Raw genomic sequence first — 24,914 nt, 5'->3', positions numbered from 1 at the left:
AGAAGTAGTGAAAAGGAATTTAGGGGAATTTTGGGAAAGAGCTTTAAAACCGTCTAAAACTGTGCGGGAAATAAATACTACACCGTTGGAATCACCATGATCAAAAGCCCTTTTCCGTAGGCTTTTACTTGAATAACCGTGATTGGAAATCTTTAACTGGAGGCGTTCAGCCCTCATTCTAAAAAAAAAAGATAAAATAATAATAATAACATGTTAGATTTGGTAGCACTGATGTGTCTTTTTGTTTCTCGGTTATGTTTTAGTTCAATGGCAAAGTTGGGGAACGATAATAATTGGAATACAGCGACAATCTCAGAACAAAGTTTGTCATTATTGGCGCGTTGGGTGTAATGTGATGTTAGGGCGCGTGCAGTTATATATATATATATATATATATATATAGATCCTATTTTCCTATTTTCAATAGGATCTTTGTGATTCTATATGCGGTTCTTCTCGCGTGTTCATCGGCTATTAAATAAGTACTTATATATATATATATATAGTATATATATATATATATATATATATAGTATATATATATATATATATATATATATATATATATATATATATATATATATATATATATATATATATATATATATATATATATATATATATATATATATATATATATTATGTCTTTGAGGATGACACTCCCCCCACAGCCCTCAGGGCAAGGGTTGTAAGTTATGCCCTGGGGCATATAAAATTTTAATAGAAAGCGTTGTCGTAAAAAACTTCAAAAAGGGCTCATTCGATTAAAAATTTAAAGGACTAGTGCCCTTTTTAATAGTCGAAAGTGATTGGAGGGCAGCTAACCCTCCTCTTACGCGCACCATTTCCCCAAACACATCAAATCAAAATTTTGAGATAGGCATTTTGTTCAACGTAGTTGAAAGGTTCGGAAATTGTTTTGAGGATAACACTCCCCCCACAGCCCTCAGGGCAAGGCTTGTACGCTATGCGCTGGGGGCATATAAAATTTTTATAGAAAGCGTTGTTGTAAAAAACTTCAAAAAGGGCTCACTCGATTAAAAATTTAAAGGACTAGTGCCCTTTTTAATAGTCGAAAGTGATTGGAGGGCAGCTAACCCTCCTCTTACGCGCACCATTTCCCCAAACACGTCCAATCAAAATTTAGAGATAGTCATTTTGTTCAACGCAGTTGAAAGATCTGGAAATTGTCTTTGAGGATAAAAATCCCCCCACAGCCCTCAGAGCAAGCCTTATAAGCTATTCCCTTGGGGCATTAAAGGTCTTTATAGAAAGCGTTGTCATAGAAACTTCAAAAAGAGCCTATTCGATTGAAAATTGAAAGGGCTAGTGCCCTTTTTAATAGTCGAAAGTGATTGGAGGGCAACTAACCCCCCTCTCGCGCCCACCATTTCCCCAAACACATCCAATCAAAATTTTGAGATAGCCATTTTGTTCAACGTAGTTAAAAGTTCAGTAAATTAGGTTTTTGAGGATGACAACCCCCCCCCCCACAGCCCTCGGGGCAAAGCTTGTAAGTTGTGCCCTGGGGGCATATAAGGTTTTATAGAAAATGTTGTCGTAGAAAATTCAAAAAGGGCTCATTCTATTGGAAATTGAAAGGGCTAGGGCCCTTTTTAATAGTCGAAAGTGATTGGAGGGCAACTAACTCCTCTCTCACGCCCACCATTTCCCTCTGAACACACCCAATCAAAATTCCGAGATAGTCATTTTGTTCAGCGTAGTTGAAAGGTCTGGAAATTATGTCCTTTAGGATTACAAACCCCCCCCACAGCCCCCAGGTAAAAGGTTGTAAGTTATGCCCTGGGCGCATATAAGGTTTTCCCCCGCGCCTTCATTTCTGTAAACACTTTCAATGAAAATTTTTAGATAGCCATTTCGTTCAATGTATTTGAAAGGTCTGGAAATTATGTCCTTGAGGACAGAGAATTTTCCCTGCCCTCAGGGCAAAGGTTGTAAGTTATGCCCTGGGGGTGTAGAAAGTTTTTATAGAAATTGTGGTCGTGTACACTTGGGAGGGGGCTCATTGGACTGTTAATCAGGCGCTCTAGTGCACTTTTTAAGTGTCGAAGTGATGGGAGGGCAGCTACCTCTCCCCCCACACACGTCGTATTGTCCCGAAATGCTTCTAATAGAAATTTTGAGATAGCCATTCCAATCAAAATAGTCTAAATATCATATATCTAAATACGTTATGCCAAGGGGTTATTTAAGGTTTTTGTGGAAGGGATGGTTGTTTAAATTTTGAAGAGGCTCATTCGGTTGAAAATTTGAATTTCTAGTTCCTTTTTAAGCGTCAAAATCGATGGACGGCATTTAGCCTTTCCCCCTCTTCTACAACCCCTCTTTTCACCAAACGCATCTGATTGAAATTATGAGATAGCAATTTTTTTTAAATAATCCAAAGAACATAATAAGTTCTCTAGGGTTGACACAACCCCCCCAGTGCCCTGGGAATAGGGTTTAAAGTTATTTTATGAGGACATATAAGGTTTTTATTTAATGGGTGGTCGTATAAACATCAGATGGGGCCTATTGGATTTGAAATTGGAAGTTATAGTGCCCTCTTTAAGAGTCAAAGTGATTTGAGAGCAAGCACCCCCGTCCCCTCTACGCTCAGCATTTGCCTTAACATCTCCAATCAAAATTTGGAGATAACAATTTTATTCATCGTAGTTGAAGGTTTCGGAAATTATGTCAGTGAGGAAGACAACCCCCCTACAGCTCTCAGGGAAAGGGTTGTAAGTTATGCCCTTGGGGCGTATATAGTTCTTTTAAAAAGGGTGGTCCAATATGCTTTATAGTGGACTCATTGGATTGGTAATCATAAGTTCTAGTGCCCTTTTTAAGAGTCAAAGTGATCAGTCTGAGCGCAGCTACCCCCCCCCCCTCTCGACACACACACACAAACGCGTCGTGTTTTCCTTACATGTATCCAATAGATATTTTGAAACAGTAATTTTATTCAAACTATAAAATATCATGTAAAAAGGCTGTTGAGGTTGATACAAACTAGCAGAGCCTGAGGGCGAGGGTTGTAATTTATGCCCCTGGGGCATTTAAGGTTCTTATTCACAGTATTCATTCCGAGTTCAACGTGGAAACATCTGTTTAGAATTGGATATTAACTATAAAACCAGTAAGCTTTTTTTTTTCAGTGAATTTTAATCTCTAAGCAGCTTGTTAGATATCGCTGTATCTGGCAAGAGATTACAGACCTGAATAAGTTTATTACTGAATTATTGTGGAAGATAATCCTACCGCAATTATTGTCAAATTTTTTGATTGATTAGTTAGTTATTATCGCAAATTTCACTAATAAGCGAGCAGAAGAGGGGAGGTAATCTGTGGCAACCGTCGTAGTACCTGCCGGGAGTGCGTCTCCCTTAAACTGCGGGGAATGGATAGCAGGAGCCTATGCTTCTCTTGCTTATTTTTGCATCTATGCATCTTGTTATTTTTCCCACTGATACCGACTTGGACTGAAAACGGACATTCATTTTAGAATACAGTGCGGCAATGAGTGGTGAAGTTTTGCATAATGCGGTGCTTAATTACGTCACCCGTTCAATGCAGACAGGAATTAAATCGGACACGTTGATACGATCTTGCGTGCAGTGTTCTGAGAAGGAGGCCATCCTTGAAGCGAAAGATTTTATTAGAGTTGGCTGCTTACGAAGAACGTTGCGTAAAGCATGTGAAAGAAGAAGACAATGTGGTAGACATTGGGAAAATGCTGCAAAAATGTGCTAAAGAACGCAAGAGCCTACCTAAGTTCGTAATTTATGATCCTGCGGAAGTTCCAGCTTCGTCAGAATTAGTTGGTGTTTATGCTATAAGCAAAATTAATGAGATGTGCAAAAAAGTTGAGAAAGCGGTTATACATATGCAGCAGCTACCCATTCCTGTAGACCACAGTCCCGTCGAGAAATCCGGTAAGGCCACCCTTCTTTACTCAGTCGTGGTGAAGAACCTCTCCCCCAAAACCCTCAGTACGGCTGATGCTAGAAAGTCTGTTATAGATTCGGCTTGTATTATTCCTCATAAGTCTGCTATTAAGAATTGAAGGGGCAGATCGGTTTTCAAAGTTTTTGTGGACAGTAAACCATTAGCAGAGAAAATAGCCAGTTCGTTTAAAGCCAATGATCGAGAGATAGCTGTCAGTTTGCGATCTAAGCAATTCATAGGTATCATCAAGCAAGTCCCCCGGAATTCGAAAGTGAGCTACATTCGGCCGTTCCCAACTGCACCATGAGTAAAAATGTGGCGAATCCCGCGCATTTAAGCTCTTCTCGTCACAAGCTGATCTAGATAATGCATTATCAAACCCAGTTAAGATCGGGTATGAGGTGCACCGGGTGGAACTTTACCATTTCGTTCCAAAAAGATGCTACAATTGCCATCAATCCGATGGACATTTGGCGAAAGACTGTAGCAACGCTGAGGTTTGTTCCCATTGTGCTCAAGGAGGTCATAGATCTTCGCGTGAATCACCATACCATAATGAACTTTGTTGCATCTTCTGTAAGTTGAAGAAGCACAATTACTACTCGTATCGATGTCCCGAAAATCGTAAACTGATGCTAGAAAAGCCGCGCGGTAATAACTTCAATAATCATGGATAGTTGTACCGATTTATCTGTCATATTGTGGAACATTAATGGTGGAGTGAGCCAAAAGCTCCCACTTATTGAGACCCTCGTCCAGAATCACGGAGTGGTGTGTCTGCAAGAACACTTCCTTTCGACCGAGCGACTTTCTTTATTTAACGTACAGAATGCGGCGTCAACTAACATCTCAAGTGCAATCTGACGCAAATTTTGAGGCCGTCCAAGCCGTGATTCAAGCCATTGAACTCAGTGATCGTTTTATTGCAGCTCTCGATTTAGCATTAATAAACGTATACCTACCGACTAATTATGGTGATCAAGCATCTTACGCTCTTTTTTCCTCTGCTTGTCGTAAATTGTCCAAATGCGCTAAGAAGATACTAAGGTCATACCCGTGATGTCTGATCATCGGAGACTTCAATTGTGATCTTACACTTATGAATTGCCCACGTAGTGAATTAATTAGAGATATTCTTCCCTCCATGTTCTTGGTACTTAGGAAAGATAAAGATTTTACGTTTATTTATAATGCTAGTTCGACGTCTAACCTGGATCACATGCTGTTTTTGGGAAGTTTATTCCACCATGTAGCCAAAAATAAATGGTATCAGCAGTACAATGAATGTGCCGTTGTTTCAAGCCACGGGTGACCATATCTTAAGTAAGATTAAAGTACCATTTCATCTTCTTCAAACTAATACGGGTTTGAGTAATAGTGAGCTACGACTACAAATTAACACCTACTGTGAGGAAATTATTCATGCTCTTCAGTGTACTGATAAAGCGGCAATTCCCGTGAAAAAAGTTAGAAGTAATACTGAAAAGTCTGGCTGGTCGAATAACATTTCTCTCGTAAATGCCTGCTCTAGTGCCAAGTGGTGGTTGCGTCTATGGATTGAATGCGAAAGGCCTAGGCCGAGTGTACTGAACTCTGTGCGACTATTTACAAAGAAAAGGTACAGTAAGGTTCTTGAAGAGACTAGCTGCTATCAAGACCGCTAACGCTGAAAAAGTTAACCCACAGTTTCTTCGGAAATTCCGGTCTCGTAAAACTGTGCATTCTGTTGATGGTCCCCAATGTACACCAGCTTCAGAATGGGTTTCCCTTTTTGAAAATCAGTTTAAAAAGCCAAATAGTAGAGTTGAAAGGGTTTTGATGCACAGTTGTCCGAGCTTCAGGTTTCCAAACCGAGACCTAATGGGATAGTGGTTACACCGTCTAGTATTAAGGCAATAGTGCATAAACTTATGAAAAAAAAGTTTTCTGCTGGAGCGGACAGTATGTGTGTACAGCATCTTACGGCCGGGAGTAATGTGTTATATAGTCATTTATTATAACTTTTTCAGATCATTTTTAATGTTGGTATTGTTTCTGATTGTATGTGCCTTGGTGTCGTAACACCTATCCTAAAAAAGGGAAAATTGCATTCTTCTTGCTCGTCGTATAGGTCCATTACGTTTCTAGTGTTTTTGCGAAGATTTTCGACTTTTTGATCGTAAATCGGGTAAATGAGCATTATACTACGCCCCCATTTCAGTTTGGGTTTCAGTTGAGGTTAGAATTTTTCCATGCTTTACGAAGTGTATGTTCTATTCTTCAAGATACAGAGGCGTCGGGGAATACGTTTATTTTAGGTGTATATGATGTGACAAATGCCTTCGGGTTACTTTTCCATTCTCAATCAATGCTTGAATTACTGTACCGTTCCATTACCAGTTTACAATGTAATTTTGATAATGAGCTTGCAACTCGCTATGATAACATAGGTCTATCTCTTAATGCTGCTAACTCGCAAGTGCTATTTTTTAATTGCCCTGATTCTTTAGTTCCAGAAAGTGTACGACTAGGTTTTTCAGATATTGTCCCTAAATCAGAGCTATTTTACCTTGGTTTACCGATTGGGTCTTCCCTTAGGAATACAAGGAAGCTCCTTATAAAGCATGCTGAGAGAAAAATACGTGCAGCATATGCTAGTATTGTTCATTCGCATATTAGCCTTAAACGTAAGCTACCGGCCATGTTGTACAACAGTATCGCCCTTCCGCATATACTGTATCTAACGCATTTTTGAGATGTTTTGACCAATTTTGATAAGCACTCTCTGCGCAAATCTTACGTTAAGTTTGCGAAGTACCTTCTACAAATCCCTATATGGTTTAGAAACGGTCATGTGGTTCGACTTTTCGGTGTTACGGAGCCCCTCCTTGCAGGAGACTCTCAGTTTGAATGTTTATCAAAACGGCCATCTTCATACCCCGGGAAAATGACTCTATTTGGATTTTATTTTGGTGTTTATGTTATGTGTTCATAGTTCGTTCTTTTTCTTTTTCTTTTTTTTTAACTTTTATTGTCATAATACTCCATCGCGTTTTGTTGTTTAACTGTATGATGGGAAATAAATAATCATTCATTCACTTATGGAAGGGATGGTTGTATAAGCTTTAGAGGTGGCTCATTTTGTTGAAATTGGAATTTCTAGTTCCCCTCTAACAGTCAAAAGGGATGGAGGTTAAGTAGCTCTCCCCCCCACCCAACTACCCCTCTTTTCACCAAATGCATTGATTGAAATTTTGCGATGGCAATTTTGTTTAAAATAGCCCAAAGAACATATAAAAATGCTTCTAGGGTTGGCACAACCCCCCAGAAATGCTTCTGGGGTAAGCTATGCCCCGGGCATATAAGGTTTTTACGGAATGGGTGGTCGTATTAAATTTTAATGGGTCTCATTTGATTTTAAATTGGAAGTTCTAGTACCCTTTTTAACAGTCAAAGTGATTTGAGAGAAACCTCCCCCCCCCCACGCCCATTATTTCCTATAACAAATACATAAACAAAGTTTTGAGACATCAAGTTTTTAAGCATTGTTGAAAGGTTTAGTATTTATGCGTAGCAATAGTTGCAGTAGCAGTAGTAGCATTAGTAGCAGTATACAAATAACACCTTTTTTTTCAACACACGAGGAAATTTTTAACTTAATACCATCAACCGGTCCTGAAGCATTGCTGATACGTCCTCTTGACAACCTATATGGGCACAGTGTGTTTTGATTTATTTCAATACAGTTACAATATTGCCCAAAATTTTTGCCCTAATACCCATAGGTTTATTAGTTGTAGTAGAAGCAATAGTAAATATAGTAGTAGCAGTAGGAGTACAGTTAATAGTAGTAGTCTTAGCTTTAATTGCAGTAGTAGTAGTAACAGTAATAGTACAAATATTGTCTTTTGGTTAGTTCAACATCCCCCACAACAAGCGTTGTAAGTTTCAATTTCACATACAAAACTGTTCCTAAGGTATTGCTGTTATGCCCTTTTGACAAACTGCATACGGATGGCAGGTTGTCATCCGTACAACAGAAATATTCTCTGAAAAGTTCACCTTCATACCTTCAGTGGTTGTTCCATAGGACACTTGTGTGTATTCATTTAATGCTGCTTCTACATTTACTATAACTAACGACACTAATGTCATTAGGTTGAAACTTTTAGGGAGCGTTTAGAAGGAGTTTCAATTAAACGAAAAACCTATATGCATGCAGGTATTAAAAGGGCATATATGCACTATAGGGCATATAAGGACATAGGTAGCGATGCTCTATCATAGCTAGTAATATCATTGATATTTTAAAGGAGCTAATTTGATTGAAAATTAAGAGTTCTAGTGCCCTTTTAAGAGTCAAAAATGATTGGAGGACAATCAGCCCTTCTTTTTAGCTCATAATTTTCCAGACACTTCCAATCAAAATTTCAAGACAGCCATTTTGCTCAGTATAGCTGAATGGTCTAGTAACTATATCTCTATAGTTACTGGGTAGGTCAACCCCCACAGTTATGCAATTTGCCCATTATGCTTGAAAACTAAATGTTGCTTTAAAATTAAATCAAAACACACTGTTCGTATGCTTGTTGCCAATAACACATCTCAGCAATATAACAAGAACGACTAAGGGTATTAAGTTCAAATTTTCGAGGCTACTTCTATTACTGCTTCTGCTCTTAAAATTTTTACTAATTCAAAAGAGTGTAATTGCATCCAGGCCGTGAAAGAGCATAGATATAATTTTTTGGGAAAGGTATTAACTTTTATTTATCAGGTCAACTAGACGATGTACATGACTAAATTAAACACGCATACTATTAAAATGCGTGGTTGAAAACGCTTATAAGTGTTTTCTCTTTTATAATTTTAAGAAATCAAAAATTAGTTAACATTTTAAGGAATAAATATCAGCATATGTACATTAAACTGACAATGCACATTTTTTCAGTAAATTCATTTGAATTTTTTTTTTTTACTTAAGTACAAATTAAATTCTGGTTTTTAGAAAGCATAGGGGATTTGAACCCTGCTCATATTAATTTCTGCCCGTTTTGAATTTGACTCTGTTATTCATTTTAATTTCTGTTCGTTTTAGGTTCATTTATTTATTGATAAATATTTGTGGTAGTTGTATGCTTGGTAGATTATTTGATTCTGTTTTTGTTCATTTTTGATTTAATAGAGTTCTTTACTTTTTTTTTTAAAAAAACTTATTTTGTGGTAAAGGTTTTTTTTAACTAATTATTACGAAGTAATCTTAGTGAAATAATTGCGATTAAAAAAATAAAATAAATAAAACAGCGATAAAAGGAACAGTAAAAAAAGAGCTCAAAAATGGTTATAATTTGATATACATAAGATGTGTCTATGATCATAGAGAGTGTCTCAATTGGTATCGAAATTGAAGCTACATGATTTGATTCTTTTAGGGTACAGTCAAAGATAGAGCCTTTGGTCCGATGCAATTCAAGCTGTGTCCGTCGGAAGCTTTTGCACGCGAGTTTATGCGAAATCACGGAGTTGAACATTATTGGGATGTAGCTTACAGTCAAGCTTTGCTTGAAGACACACAGGAAGAATAGTCCATCTATAAATTTTGTATATATGTTCTCATAAAATATTAAGTGATTCAAATATAGCCTTAAGTCATCATTATGGTCTTCTTTTATATTTCCGTCAAAAGGATATAAATTACCGTATGTTCCCAATTTTGGCAAGGAAATTGAACGTGAAGGTAGTATGGAAACTATAGATCCTCGTAACGGAGCTAGGAAAATACTCAGGAAGTTTCTATCCCCCTCCCCACCCCCTGAAGGCACCTTTGAGCTTACCACTGCTGTACGGTATAAGAACGTATGCAGCAATCATGGAAATATAACCTCTGACTCTTATTATCGTGATCCTTGGTGTCACTGGTTACCAGGAAGTGTTTGAAGAAGCAGTCTGACTATTTAGCATAAGTATTACTCCTTGCTGGTCTCAGCCCTCATTTTAAATGGAGTCGTTGAACTGGAATTGCTAGATTTTGGAAACAATTGGCATTTGGATAGAACAGCATTTGGTCTCATTTCTGACAGGTAACAAATGCCTGTCCTGCATTTGTGGATCTCGCTAGGAATCCAATTTTTTATATAAAAAAAGCAACAAAAAAAAACACACAAACAAAACCGGCACCATGGAAACTTCTAGTTCCGCATTCATTAAAAGGGTCTGATTCGCCAATGTGATTGCTTTTGAAGCTGGAAAATATACAAGTAAAAAAGAAAATTTCACAATTGAAAAAGAGAATTTACAAAAGCTTCTAAAAAATTACACAGTGTTCCTCTTAAACGGTGATTTCGCTCATAGGAGTAACGTCTTATGGATATAGCGGAAAGCTAATCAGCCAGCGAAAATACGATAAAACTGCTTTTTCAAGGCAGCATAAGAAAATCTTTCCATTAATCTGCAGTAGGATACAGCGTTTGGTTCGTAAAACGCCAAATGGAAACTGAAATTTTTGACTCTGTCTAAAAAACTGTCTTTAGGGTCTTTCCCGAATGTGTAAAAAATCATAGAACCTCGTCTTGATTTGAAGTTTTCTGGAAAACTGGGACAGAGATTTTGGTATTAGCCAGCCGTTTTCATTAGAAAAGTCACAGCAAATTCAAGGGATGAAAATATAGCCTCGTGATACATTTTCTCGTGGCCTTGGCTTTGAGATAAACCTTAGTTGATTCATTTTGCAACTATACTATGCTCAAATCATTTGTTTTTGAGCGAAAAAGAAAAAATAAGCCAAAATTCTTAGCATGTTTTTCCTATGAGCTGTTGAAATATAATCAGCCTATTTAGAAAAACCTCTACGTAAGGTCAGTTTGAATGTTTCTTCAAATCTCATGATGGGTTGAGTTATATCATACGCAGCACTATTGCGCTGCCTAAGTAAAGAGTAATGTGGGCACAATGTATTATATTTTTTTTTACCAGGGCACATCGCATAGAAGGAGTTGTCTTAGAAATTTCGGAAGGGGTTCATTTGATTGAAAATTTCAAGTTCTTGTGCCCTTTTTAAGAGTCAAAAGCGATTGGTGGGCAACTAGACCCCCCCCCCTGTCACCATCATTTCGCAAAACACATCTAATAAAAATTTTGAGATAGCCATTTTGTTCAGCATTGTTGAAAGATCCAGTAACTATGTATTTGGGGATGGCAACCATTTTAATTATTTATATAATAATTAAAAACCAAAACAACCAGAAATAATAGGCAGCGCAATGACACTACCGAAGTAAGGGGCAATGTGGGCACAATGTATTTTTTTCTTATATTCTTTTTTTTTCTGACCAAGACACTTTTTATAGAAGGAGCTGTCGTAGAAACTTCAATAGGAGCTCATTCGGTTCGAAATTGAAAGTTCTACCGCCTTTTTTAAGAATTTAAAGCGATTGGAGGGCAACCAGCCCCCCCCCCATACACCCATTGTTTCCCTAAATACGTACGATGAAAATTTTGAGATAATCATTCTATTCGGCATAGTTGAAAGGTTCAGTGATTATGTCTTCATGGATGAGAGCCCACAGCCCTCAGGGGAGGGTCTATTAGTTATACTAGTTGCCCCTTGTCAACATTTAATTTTTTATGCAAGGGGTGGTCATATAAGCTTCGGAAGAGGCTCATTCGATTGGAATTCAGAACCTCTTGTGCCATTTTTAAGAGTCAAAAGCGATCAAAGGGCAATTAACCCCCCCCCCCTCGGTCCTCTTTTCCCCAAATGTATATGGTAGAAATTTTTGAGACAGCCATTTTGTTCGAAATTGTCTAAAGATCATATAACAAAGGCCTTCAACGTTGACACAGCCCCCCAGAACCTGGAGACAAGGATTTTAAGTTATGCTCCGGGGCATATAAGGTTTATATGGAAGGAGCGGTCGTATAAACTTTGGACAGGTCTCATTTGATTGGAAATCGGAAATCCTAGGGCCCTTTTTAAGAGTCAAAAGCGATTGAAGGGTAGCCAGCCAACTCCGGGGTTATCATGGGGGGGGGGGTGTTGAACTGACCAATAGGCAGCATGTTACTACATGCTACTACTGTTACTAATACTGCTGCTACTACTGCTACTACTACTACTAACATAACACTTCTACTGGTACTACTTCTCCTACTACCATCACTACTACTATGATACTAGCGCTATTAATGCTTAGCGTATGAAGGTGAAAACTTGAAAAAAAACATTGAAGGAAAGTTTGAACTAAATCAAAGAGACTATGTATGCGGATTGCCAAAAAGACGTATCTCAAGAATGGATTTGGATAATAAGTTGGAACTTTCAGAGAATGCTTAAAGGGGAAGATCAATTTACCCAAAGGCAAAATGTGCACACTACTACCAGTACTATTACCACTGCTACATTTACTACTATTACTACTGCTACTCTAACTACTACTTCTATTGAAACTACTTTTAAGGCTAAGAGCATTAAAAGGAAAATTTCAGGAAGTATATGAATATACAGGTTATCAAAAGGATATATCGGCAATTTCATAGCAATGGCTAATTGTGCTAAGTTGAAACTTCCAGAACTTGATGTGAGGGATGCTCAAGTGATCGAAAGGCAATATGTTAATACTAATGCTGCTACTATTACTGGTGCTATTATTATTAATAATAGTACTACTAATACTAATACTGTGGCCACTATTACAACTATGCCTAAGGGTATGAAGATTAAATTTTTAGTGAATATTGAGGGGGAAGGTGAACAGAATTAAATCACGCTTGTCTATATGCAGGTTGTCAAATAGGCGAATCAGCAATATCTTAGGAACAGTTTTATGTGTGAAATAGAAACTTACAAAGCTTGTTTTGTGGGATGTTGAACTAACGAAAAGACAATATTTGCATCCTAATGCTACTGCTTCTACTCTTAATATTATTACTACTAGTAGCCTACTACTGTTACTACTACTAAAGCTACAACTACTGCTACTACCATTACTACTGGTAGTACTGCTACTGTTACTAAAGCTAAGTGCATTAAGGCGAAAAATTTGGGGAATATTGAAACTGTATTGAACTAAATCAAAACACACTATGACCATACAGGTTATCAAAAGGACATGTCAACAATGCTTCAGGAACGGTTCATGATATGAAGTTGAAACTTTCAGCATGTGTTAAAGGGTGTTGAAGAAAACCAAAGGTGCTATGTGCATATTACTACTAACGCCACTACTGCTACTACAACTATTGGTACTACGCAAGCTAAGGGTATTAAGGTAAAGCTTTCAAGGAATACTTAGGCGGATGTTGAATTAAATAAAAAAGAACTAACAGCATATTGACTGTCAAAAGAATGACATAGCAATATCTCCAGAACGGCTTACAGTATTAGGTTTGATTTTTCAGGGTAAGTCGTGGCGGATTTTGAACTAGCCAGAAACCACTGTGTGTATACTATTAATACTACTGCTATGGTTACTCTAACTGTAACTAATGACGCTAAGGGTATTAAGGTAAGACTTTTAGGGAGCGTTTAGGGGGATTTTCAATTAAACAAAACACTATGTGCATGCACGTTTTTAAAAGGGCATATAAGCAATATCATAGGTAGTGCCGATCTATCATAGATAGTAATACCATTTAAAACTTAAAGGAGCTAATCCGATTGGGAATTAAAAGTTCTAGCGCCCTTTCTAAGAGTCATAACTTCCGAAGGGCAAGCAGTCCTCTCCCAAGCCCATTAATGTTCCAAGCACAGCTAATCCAAATTTTGATGTTGCCATTTTGTTCGGCATAGTTGAAAGGTCCAGTAACTACTCCTCTAGGGAAATTTGGTATTTCAAGCCCCTGCAGTTATACAATTTGTCCATTATGCTGTAAAACTAAATCTCACTTTAAAATTAAATCAAAGGGAATTGTGTGTATGGTGGTTGCCAATAAGACATCTCAGTGTTTCCCAAGAATACTGAGGATGTTAATTTGAATGTTTCAGGGCTACTACTATTACTACTTCTGCTCTTACAATTTAACTAAATCAAAAAAGTGTAAGTGTATCCAGGTTTTTAAAGAGCATAGATAGAATTTTTGGAAATGAAATTAAGTTTCATTTTTCAAGTCAAATTATGGAATTACAAAACTAAATTAAACAATACTATTTGTGTCAAGATTTTCAAAACGGTTTATGTTGTTAACAATTTTTGAAAAATTTTCTCCAGCATAGAAACAGTAAGCTAAACTTTGGATTCATGTAGAAAAAAAAACACCGAAAAACATAATATTATTTTGTTTTTTCATGAAAAATACTATGGTAATAAAAAGCCAACAGAAATTAATTAGAAAAAAATCTACAAAATAAGTTTCTCAAAGAAAAGTAGAGAAATCCATTAAACCAAAAATCATGGCGTAAAACTGACACATATTACCGTTAATAAATGAATGAACCCCAAAACGAACAGAAATCACAATAAATAACGGAGTCAAACTCAAAATGAGCAGAAATTAACATGAGTAGGGATAACAACCCCCGTGCCTTCTCAAGACGAAAATATAATTTGTCACTTTACAGAAAACAAAATATATTTTAAATATTGTCACTTTTCTATCTTTAACAAGTCAAAATTATTAAGACTTCAAGGAATAAATAGCAATTTATGTATATTAAAATGCCAGTCCACATTTTTTTTTTCAGAGAAGTGTGAATTATTTTCTGGTCTTAAGATGGCATGGGGATTGTCACCCTTATATTCATGTTGTTTCTGCTCGTTTTGAGTTTGACTCGGTTATTTAGTCTAATTTCTGTTGGTTTGGGTTTCGGTTATTTATTGACTTTAATTTTTAGTAGTTTTACGCATTGGAGATTATTCGACTATATTTATGATCATTTTTGGTTTCATGAAGCTCTTTACTTTTCTTTGAAAAACTTATTTTGTGGAAATTTTTTCTTTTAAGATTAATCTTACGAGTAAAAAATAAAGGAGAATTTTACAAAATTTTAGAATGGACAAAAACATTTTTGACCCGGTAGTATCAACATTTCATCAAAAATGTCTACTTACCAGAACTGAATGAGATTAGCTATACAATTGATAATACAAGTTGTGGTTGCCCTACTGTTTTTCCACCTGTTTCGTCATACTTCCAAAAAAACATATTGTTATCAAGCAAATAAAATGGCCTACTCCAAGCAGCAACCAATTTATGGAAATTGATGATGCTAATATTCGCTGCACTTTCGGGTAGTTGGGTATTTAATTTACAAATACCCAATCCAGTTTCAGTTAAGAGAGGATTGAAAGCATTTGCTCCCCTCTCTAGATTTTGAAAAGTAAATTTTTGTGGTTATATTCTCTGAAAATGTCTTTTTTGATGTTTTCGTTGCAGAAATCAAAAAACAACAAAGCCTACCCTCCTTCATTTGAAAAATATATTTTGTTTCCTCTAAGTTTTCCTGAATTGACTCCACTATCCAGTTTCTCAGATTTCCAGCTTAGTTCTGAAAAAAAAAAATATCAAGAAGATATACCTAAGTAATTTGACAAGCAGGTAAATAAGGCAAAGACTAACACCGCTAATGCGTTGAAATTGAACCGTTTGTGGTAAAATTAGAGGTCCGGGTACAATGCAGTACATTTGGAAATCTTTTGGTACAATACAAATTTTACCTATAAATTAACCTCTTGCGGTATGATTTTGGCTGCAAAACAAGGACAGGTCATTTCAAAACGTTGGCAATGCTATTAAAAACTTTAAAAAACTAAAATGCGTTAAAATTTGAAGGATAAAAGTAACTTAGTATTTATCTTACTTATTCTCTTTTATTATAAATAGGCTTTTCATTTTAATTTGTTTAACCAAAATTCGGTAGATTTTTACCAAATCATATTATTGACTTAGGGGTAAATTTCTACCAAACCAAATTCGGCCTATTGACTTACGCATAAAGTGAATAGGCCTAGAGGCCTACCACTTGATGCCTTTTTTTATGATGATTACAAATATAATAATCATTTCTTTTGGAAATGAATTTCAGCCCCCCTATATATGCCAATTCAGGGTATATATTTCTAAAACCCAACCCTGAATTGGCATATATGGGGGGGGGGCTGAAATTCATTTCCAATAGAAATGATTATTATATTCGTAATCAGCATAAAAAGGCAGCGAATGGTGCAACCAACAATACTTTAGTGCCGAGTGCCCAGCGCCCAAGAACCCAAAACATTTACTTTAGCGCCCAAGAACCCATAGCGCCCACAGCTCCCAATTTGAAAGATGAATACAAGCACACCCAAGTATCAATTCATAAAACCAAATATTAAGTTATTTTACCTTTGCTACAGCAAATTCTTCTTTAAATAACGATTTAAAAAATTATCCTAACTTAAGTTTGTAAGTCACAGATGGTGCGGACATACAAAAAAAATTCTACTTGTCACAAAGATTGAAGTCAGCAAACCAATGTGTTGGCAAAGGGAACTTGACAAAGAGAGATCATATCAAGTTACAAGAGGGGAAATTTGGCTTCTGTCGGCATTTCGCAGAGACATATCAAGTTACAGGAGAGATCAACTTTGGGTTCTTTCTGGGCGTTCAGAAATATTTGAAATATGTCATTCATTTTTGGGTTCTGATAAATTAAAAATGCTTGTATTACATGCATGCGGGCGTTGGCCTTGCTAGGGCTTATGATGCCCTATACAATGTTTTTATTAAGTGAAAAACAATATCTATAAGATTTGGCATAAAATGGAACGTGTGCCCCATTGCTACAGCTCTTTTTGACTTTCTTATTTAACAAAACCAGTTTTTTTTAGTGGCAAGGTCATAAAATTCTATCTTTAAGGCAAAAAAATGAGAAAAAGGCTCCTATTCATCTCAAAACGTGGAGTGCTATCTTCAGACCGATAAAGCATTGAAAATGAGCTGTCACCCACCACAACTCGGATAAAAAACTCAATGAGTCAGTACAGAGGCCATTTTCAGGGGTCACACAATATTTTCGGGGATGAAACTATATCTTCTTGACTAGTAGCTCATTTGAAAGCCCGTTTTTCTCATATTCATAATAGATATGTCATACCATGTTTGAAAGTCTAGAAGTCCCATTTAAAAGTAATTGAAAATATATATTTTTAATGACAGTTGGGTGTTGGCCTTGGGCTTATTGGGCCATACAGTGTTTTATTAAGTGATCGTGTCTCTAGTAAAAATAGGATGGGGCTCCTACAACAGGGTAGTCGTTGTAGCAGTAGAAGTAGTATAGGAGGTAGGCCTACAGAGTGCCTTTTTGTTAGTTCAACATACCTGAAAGTTCCAATATAATGCTCAAAGTGGTTAACAAGGAATTGCTAATACGCTCTTTTGCAAAAGCATCTCAATGAAAGATTCTCAATGAAATCAAATGTCAAAATTAACGCGTTTACTGGAGGCAAAGAAGAAAAAGCGCAAGGAACTCGCGAACTTGCAAAATCCCATGCGATCTGGTGTTTATTTAATAATATGTCTATGTGACCCAACCCTGAATGAAATATTTTGAATATTTTTAACATCTAAAGTTGATCTTTCCTGTAACATGATATGTCTCTGTGAAATGCTTTTGCCAACAGAAGTCAAATCCCCCCTCCTGTAACTTGATATGATCTATCTTTGTTTGGGTTCTTGGGCGCTGGGCAACTGGTTTTGTTAAATAAAAAGTCACAAAGTCTTTTAACAGTGGGGCACCTTTTACATTTTATGGTAAATACTTTGAAATTTTTTTTCACGTAATAAAAATATTGTATATGGCATAATAAGCCCAAGCGGGGTCAAGCGAGGCCAAAGCCCGAATGTATGTAATGCAAGCATTTTAATTTTTCAGGAGCCAAAATTGAATGACATAACCTATCTCAAATATTTGTAACACGCAAATTGCCTCTTTGTGAAATGCGTTTACCAACAGAAGTCAAATCTCCCCTCCTGTAATTGATAATGATCTCTCTTTGCCATATTCACCTTGCCGACACAATGCCTTGCTGACATAAATTGAATATATCTTTGTGACTAGTAGAATTCTTTTGTGTATACCCGCACCATCTGTGATTTGCTAACTTTAGATATGATACTTTTTTAAATTGCTATTTAAAGAAGAAATGGACTATAAATTTGCTGAGCTAAAGGTAATGGTAGTATATATTTTTCAAGTTGGGAGCTGTGGGTTCTGGGCGCTAAAGTATTAATGAATTTGGGTTCTTTGGGCGCTAGTGGGCGCTGGGCTTTAAAGTATCATTGGTAATGGTGCATTCACTTTATTCATAACTCAATAATATAATTTGGTAGATCTTTACTGACTTAGGAATAAAGTGAATATACCACTTGATGCCTTTTTTTATGCTCTTTACAAATATAATAATCAATTTTGTTGGAAATGAATTTTGGTAAATATCTACCAAATCATATTATTGAGTTAGGACTAAAGTGAATACACCATTCAATGCCTTTTTTTATGCTGATTACAAACATAATAAGCATTTCTATCGGAATTCAATTTCAGCCCCCCCCCCCCTATATATGCAAATTCCGGGTTAGGTTTGTTTGGGTTTGGTTTAGCCAATTAAGGGGGGGGGGGGGCTGAAATTCATTTCCAATAGAAATGCTTATTATATTTGTAATCAGCATAAAAAGGCATCAAATGGTGTATTCACTTTATTCCTAACTCAATAATATGATTTGGTAGATATTGACCTGAATTTTACCCCCACCCCTATATATACCAATTCAGGGTATATATTTGCACATTAGGGGGGTGGGGGTAAAGTTTAAAGTGACCTTTCATTTGCATCAGAAATGAAATTTAGCCCCAACTTCCCGAATGTGCACATATATACCCTGAATTGGTATACATAGGGGTGGGGATAAAATTCATTTCTAACAAAAATGATTATTATATTTGGAAAGAGGGTAAATATATACCGAATCATATTATTGAGTTAGGAATAAAGTGAATACACCATTCAATGCCTTTTTTATGCTGATTATGAATATAATAATCATTTCTATCAGAAATGAATTTCAGCCCCCTCCCTATATATGCCAATTCAGGGTATATATTTCTGCATTAGGGGGGGGGGTGGCAAATTTTGGTTTCTGATGTAAATGGGAGGTAAGTTTAAACTTTACCCCCACACCCCCCCCTAATATAGGAATATACCCTGAATTGCCATATATAGGGGGGGGGATAAAATTCATTTCCAAGAGAAATTATTATTATATTCATATTCAGAATAAAAAAGGCATCAAATAGTACATTCAATTTATTCCTAACCCAATAATATGATTTGGTATATATTTACCAGAAAGAGCATAAAAAAGGCATTGAGTGGTATGTTCATTTTATTCATAAGTCAATAATATGATTTGGTAAAAATTTACCCAAAATTCTTCTTTTTGATTTTTAAGTAAGAAATTGGGTAAATATTTACCAAATCATATTATTGACCTATGAATAAAGTGAATACACCACTTAATCCCTTTTTTTATGCTCTTTCCAAATATAATAATCATTTTTGTCACAAATGAATTTTACCCCACCCCTATATATACCAATTCAGGGTATATATTTGCACATTAGGGGGTTGGGGGTAAAGTTTAAACTTACCTCCCATTTACATCAGAAATAAAATATACCCCCACCCACCTAATGTGCAAGAATATACCCTGAATTGGTATATATAGGGGTGGGGGTAAACTTCATTTCTAACAAAAATGATTATTATATTTGGAAAGAGGGTAAATATATACCAAATCTTATTATTGAGTTAGGAATAAAGTGAATACACCATTCAATGCCTTTTTTAGGCTGATTATGAATATAATAATCATTTCTATTGGAAACAAATTTCAGCCCCCCCCCTAAATATGCCAATTTAGGGTATATATTTCTGCACTAGGGGGGTGGGGGCAAATTTTGTTTCTGATGTAAATGAGAGGTAAGCTTAAAGTTTACCTCCACACCCCCCCTATTGAAGGAAAATATAACCTGAATTGGTATATATAGGGGGGGGATAAAATTCATTTCCGATAGAGATGATTATTATATTTGTAATCAGCATGAAAAAAGGCATCAAATGGTGCATTCACTTTATTCCTAACTCAATAATATGATTTGGTATATATTTACCAGAAAGAGCATAAAAAAGGCATTGAGTGGTATGTTCATTTTATTCATAAGTCAATAATATGATTTGGTAAAAATTTACCCAAAATTCTTCTTTTTGATTTTTAAGTAAGAAATTGGGTAAATATTTACCAAATCATATTATTGACCTATGAATAAAGTGAATACACCACTTAATGCCTTTTTTTTATGCTCTGTCCAAATATAATAATCATTTTTGTCGGAAATGAATTTTACTCCACCCCTATATATACCAATTCAGGGTATATATTTGCACATTAGGGGGTGGGGGTAAAGTTTAAACTTACCTCCCATTTACATAAGAAATGCAATCTACCCCCAAACCCCTAATGTGCAAATAAACACCCTGAATTTGTATATATAGGGGTGGGGGTAAAATTTATTTCTGATAAAAATGATTATTATATTTGGAAAGAGCATAAAAAAAGGCATCAAGTGGTATGTTTACTTTATTTGTAAGTCAATAGTATGATTTGGTAAACATTTACCAGAAATTGGCCTTGATTTGAAAATTTTTGTCTCTAGGCTAGTTGACCACTTGCCTTGGAGTAGGCTTCTGCAGCTGTTTTGGGCCTCTGGCCAGGGGTGTTGTTTGGAAGAAGGCAAAGGGGGGGGGGGTTTGCCCCCTCCAATAATGTGGAAAAAAAATATTATATATCCTGTACCCCTTGACTATTCAGATATGGACCCCCTCTTGTCCCCTCCCCCCAATAAAAATGCTAGGGATTTGCCTCTGCCTCTGGTTAATAGAATTGTAACTTGTTAAATATTTTCAAAACTTGCAACAGAGAGCTCTGCAGCCATGATAAGACCTCCAGTATTTTGAAAGTAGGCTACCTAGCCTAGGCCTAATCTTGGACATGGATCTTGCCTTTGTTTTCATTAAGATATATCAGAAGTAATGCTTTAGCATTGTCTATGCTATAGTATAAAGCCAAAAGGCTTCAATTTGTTATTTATCTATTGGCCTTTATAATTTTATCTGTCAGAGCCACTTCATATGTAAGATATGATTGAAAAAAATTTGGACATGACCCGTTTGATTGACAATTGAAAGGTCTAGTGCTGTTTTTAAAAGTCAATAGTGACTGGGAGCAACCAGGCTCCCTCCCTTGCCTTTTATGGTTACCCTGCTTCTAAAGATATCCAATCAAAAGTTTAAGATGAACAATTTGTTCAAAAGAGTCTAAATGTCAAGTAATTATACCTCCAGGAATGGCATGACCAGTGATGGCATGTGCAGTTCTGTTAGGAAGGGTAGGGGGGCATGTTTGATCTTGGGTCTCCAATAAGGCTTAGGGTAGTAATACAAAACTTCCAGGAAATGTTAAACAAATTTAAAATATACTATGTTCATGTGGGTTGTCAAATGGGCATATAGGTATTTTCATTAATCAGAAATGGAATAAGCCATAGGCTTGTCTCATATAGCACAAATTATATACCATGAACGACATTTATAAATAACAAAAACAAAAACTATAAACTTCCTAATAAAACAAAAAAAAAACAAAAACAAACATACCCTACAACAAATACACTCTTCATAGTCCTAGGTACTGCCTTTCATAAAAAGAGGTCTCAACTAATGCTGTTTTGAAAGCCGTAACATCATTCACCAGAACTACTTGGTTGGGCAATATGTTCCATGATTTTACTGAATGATTTAAAAAGGAACTTTGTCCAACTTTCCTTGATACCCTTGGCTGGTACAATTTTAAAGAGTTCTGCTGCATAGATGGATAATGACCAAACTCAAAGAAATCTTCCCAAGACACATGGTCAATACCCTTTATGATGCAGAAAGTGTTGACAAGGTCCATTCTGTCCCTTCTGAATTGCAGAGATGGTAAGCTCAGGCTACTCAATCTCGACTCATAAGGTAGGTATTTCAGATAGAGGAAAAATTTGGACGCTTGTCTTTGCACCTTTTCAATCAACAGTGAATCAGATTTTCTAGTCGCATACCACACAGATGAGCAGTATTCAACAACAGGGCACACAATTGTCTTATACAATGTGGTAAAACTTCTCAGGTTAAACCTTCTGAAAGCTCTTTTGATGCAAAGTGAACCATAGTTTGCTTTATGCAAAACAGCTCATGCTTGCTTGTCAAACCTCAGCTGATCATCAAAAATAATACCAAGATCCCTAATAGAATTAACAGGGCACACCAACATGTCACCAATGAAGTACTGGTATGCCACATCCTTTGCAAAGTAATGCATCACATGACATTTCTTCTGGTTAACAAACATATAATTTAAATTACACCATTTGAAGAATGCCTCAAAATCTCCCTTTATAAGTGTAACATCAACCGGGGAGGTGACACCTCTGTACAGCTTTACATCGTCTGCAAACATTTTAATGGTGCTGTGTTAGATTACCTGTGGTAAAGTGTTTATAAATAAACAGAATAAAAACTGGTTCCAGGCAGCTACCCTGAGGGTAGCTGACAACCATCCCCTTGGCCTTTTTAGATGCCCCCTCCCTCAATACTGATCAAATTTGAAACAGTAATTTTGTTCAAAATAGGTGAAAAGTCTCAGCCCCTGGGGTATGTGTTGTAAATTATGGAACTTGCACATTATTTATATACAGGATTTATCCTAGGGAAAGGGGAGAATGTTTGATCCTGGGTATGTCCAAAAACCCTAAGGGTTTTTAGGTGAAACTTCAGGGAACGTTGAGGGGATGTTGAAATAAATCAAAAGACATTTTGTGCTTCCAGGTTATCAAAAGAATGTGTCTTCAATATCTCAGGTATAGCTAAGGGTATGCTAAGATAAGATAAGACTTATTCTTAATTTAATATGCATAGGCTACAATATGACATGTTACAATTCCCCCAAAGGCTCATTGGCCTGTAAAGAAGGGGGAAGACAAATGAGTTACTTACTCAGAGAAAAAAACAAGAAAATTTAAAATGATCACTTACTCACAGACAGAAGAGCAAAAAGAAGAAGAAGAGAAAAATTTAAATAAAATAAAAACTATAGAAAATAAAACTAAATAGAATAAATAGACTGAATTAATTAAGTAGATTAAATAGACTCAAAAAAAAAAAAAAAAAAAATAAATAGATTAAAATAACTTCTAAGAAGCCAAAGAAAATTGAACAATTTTTTAAAAACAAACCGAATGAGTGGCATCCTCAAACTGATTCAGGCAACTTATTCCAAACAATATGACTTGCCATTAATGGATTAAAATCTGACCTTCTACAAGGAGTAAATGGAACTTGAACATGATTTTTCATATTGCAAAGATTATAATTATTTTGATCAGAGGTAAAAAATAGCAGAACACAGGGCAGGGCCATATCCAGGATTTTTGGTTGGGGGGGGGGGGGGTTACCCCATTTTTTCCCATGGACTTTTTCTAACATCCTCGAGCAACATTACGTTAGCTCGAGACCATTAGTCCGTCACTTGCAAACAAGGACGCGTCCACTAGGCATACTTTCGTATCTTTGAGGGGCATTTTTTTTTTATTATTATTATTTTTTTTTTTAGTAATGCAAACATAAGACAAGTATTTACATACAGTTAAATACTACAAACTATTTATTATTATTTTTTTTTTTGGAGACAGCAAAAACAGTTAATGCAAAAAGAAGCCAAATAGTAGAAGTAGTCTATATTTTTTTTTTTTTTTTTTTTTTTTTTTTTTTTAGCTAAAAGTAAGGGTGAATATCTATAAAGCAAAATCCAGGCGACGATTTTCATTCCCTGCAAAAATGCCGATGACCTTGTCAGGGCAGATGTCAACGTTCCTATGGACTGCAAGGAGGGCTAAGCCACTCAATCGTTCTTCTCCTGTTGAATTTCTCAGCCAGGTTTTGAGCTTTCTGAGTGTTGAGAAACTTCATTCCAGAGTAGCAGTGCTAACAGGTAACATTGCAAGAACAGCAAGAAGAAGAAAAACATTTGGAAAAAGGGTGGCATCGCATGCCTGAAGCAAAGACACAGCACAAGTAGGCCTCTCTGATACCAGAACATTCTCCCACTTGATACGCCATAGCTCAATTTCTTGCTTCAGATAGTTTGGCTTGGGAAGAATATTGCCATACAATTCAACCAATGACTCCAGGTTTAATGCCTTCAGATTGAGAGAAAAAATTTTGGCAGGAGAAAGGACGCTGAGATTTTACAGCAATTTCTGGTGAAGCACCAATCGTTGTTTCAGATCGGAAGTGAAGTGGTCCAGGAAAGGAATAAAGAGCAAGGTTCTATAGTGGTTGAGAAGGTCTGGATTGTCTGCGTGGATACTCCGGCCACCTTTCGTCCTTGGACGAGTCATCTCCAGTCCTAAGTTGCTGGCAAAATGCTGAGCTTTGTTGAAAATAGACATGAAAGCAGTAGCAGCATTTCCTTGCATTTCCTTTGTTTTTGAAAGGACAATTTCCACGTGCCTGCATGCAGCTGCCAAATCACAGTCAACTGACTGAAGAGTCTTGCACAGTGGAAGCATAAGGAAGAAAAGTTCTTTGACCACATGGAGACACACAACAAATTGCGACTGGTTCATCATGTCCAGCAACTGCGCTGCTTTTGCAGAAGTTTCTGCATTTCTTTTCTCTTCAAGAGCTCCCAGGGATTGCAGGATTGGTCAGTACAGCTCAAGAAAACGCATGACTGAATCGTGGTGCTCCACCCATCTTGTTTCACAGAGTCTGGTTAAAGTACGTTTCCTAAAATCTGGTAGTATTTCATTGATCTTCTCTATTAAATTCTGTGTCCTGAGTGGGGAAGTATTGTAAAAACTGCAGACTTGTGACAGGACACTGAAGAAATGCTTAAACGCCAGAATAGAGCATACA

The 24,914-nt window shown here is 36.4% G+C and overlaps 2 protein-coding genes across 2 annotated transcripts in view; both read left to right on the top strand.

Annotated features, from left to right (window-relative positions):
• Prp3 (pre-mRNA processing factor 3) overlaps positions 1–9,580 on the top strand; it is a 57,436-nt gene extending 47,856 nt beyond the window's left edge. The window contains exon 11 of the mRNA XM_089098266.1: positions 9,360–9,580. Coding sequence (XP_088954392.1) covers positions 9,360–9,512 — 153 coding nt within the window. The 3' untranslated portion in view covers positions 9,513–9,580. The remainder of the gene's footprint in view (positions 1–9,359) is intronic.
• Positions 9,581–15,656: 6,076 nt separating this feature from the next.
• The window catches only part of LOC148946193 (GPALPP motifs-containing protein 1), a 76,767-nt gene continuing 67,509 nt past the window's right edge, over positions 15,657–24,914 (top strand). Inside the window, exon 1 of the mRNA XM_089098267.1 lies at positions 15,657–15,700. The gene's annotated coding sequence lies outside the window, so the exon portion shown is untranslated. The remainder of the gene's footprint in view (positions 15,701–24,914) is intronic.

The sequence above is a fragment of the Artemia sp. Qi Xiang Cuo genome, chromosome 12 (genome assembly GCF_049724085.1).
Source record: "Artemia sp. Qi Xiang Cuo chromosome 12, ASM4972408v1, whole genome shotgun sequence".
Classification (NCBI taxonomy): domain Eukaryota; kingdom Metazoa; phylum Arthropoda; class Branchiopoda; order Anostraca; family Artemiidae; genus Artemia; species Artemia sp. Qi Xiang Cuo.
This window is presented reverse-complemented; position numbering and strand designations above follow the sequence as displayed.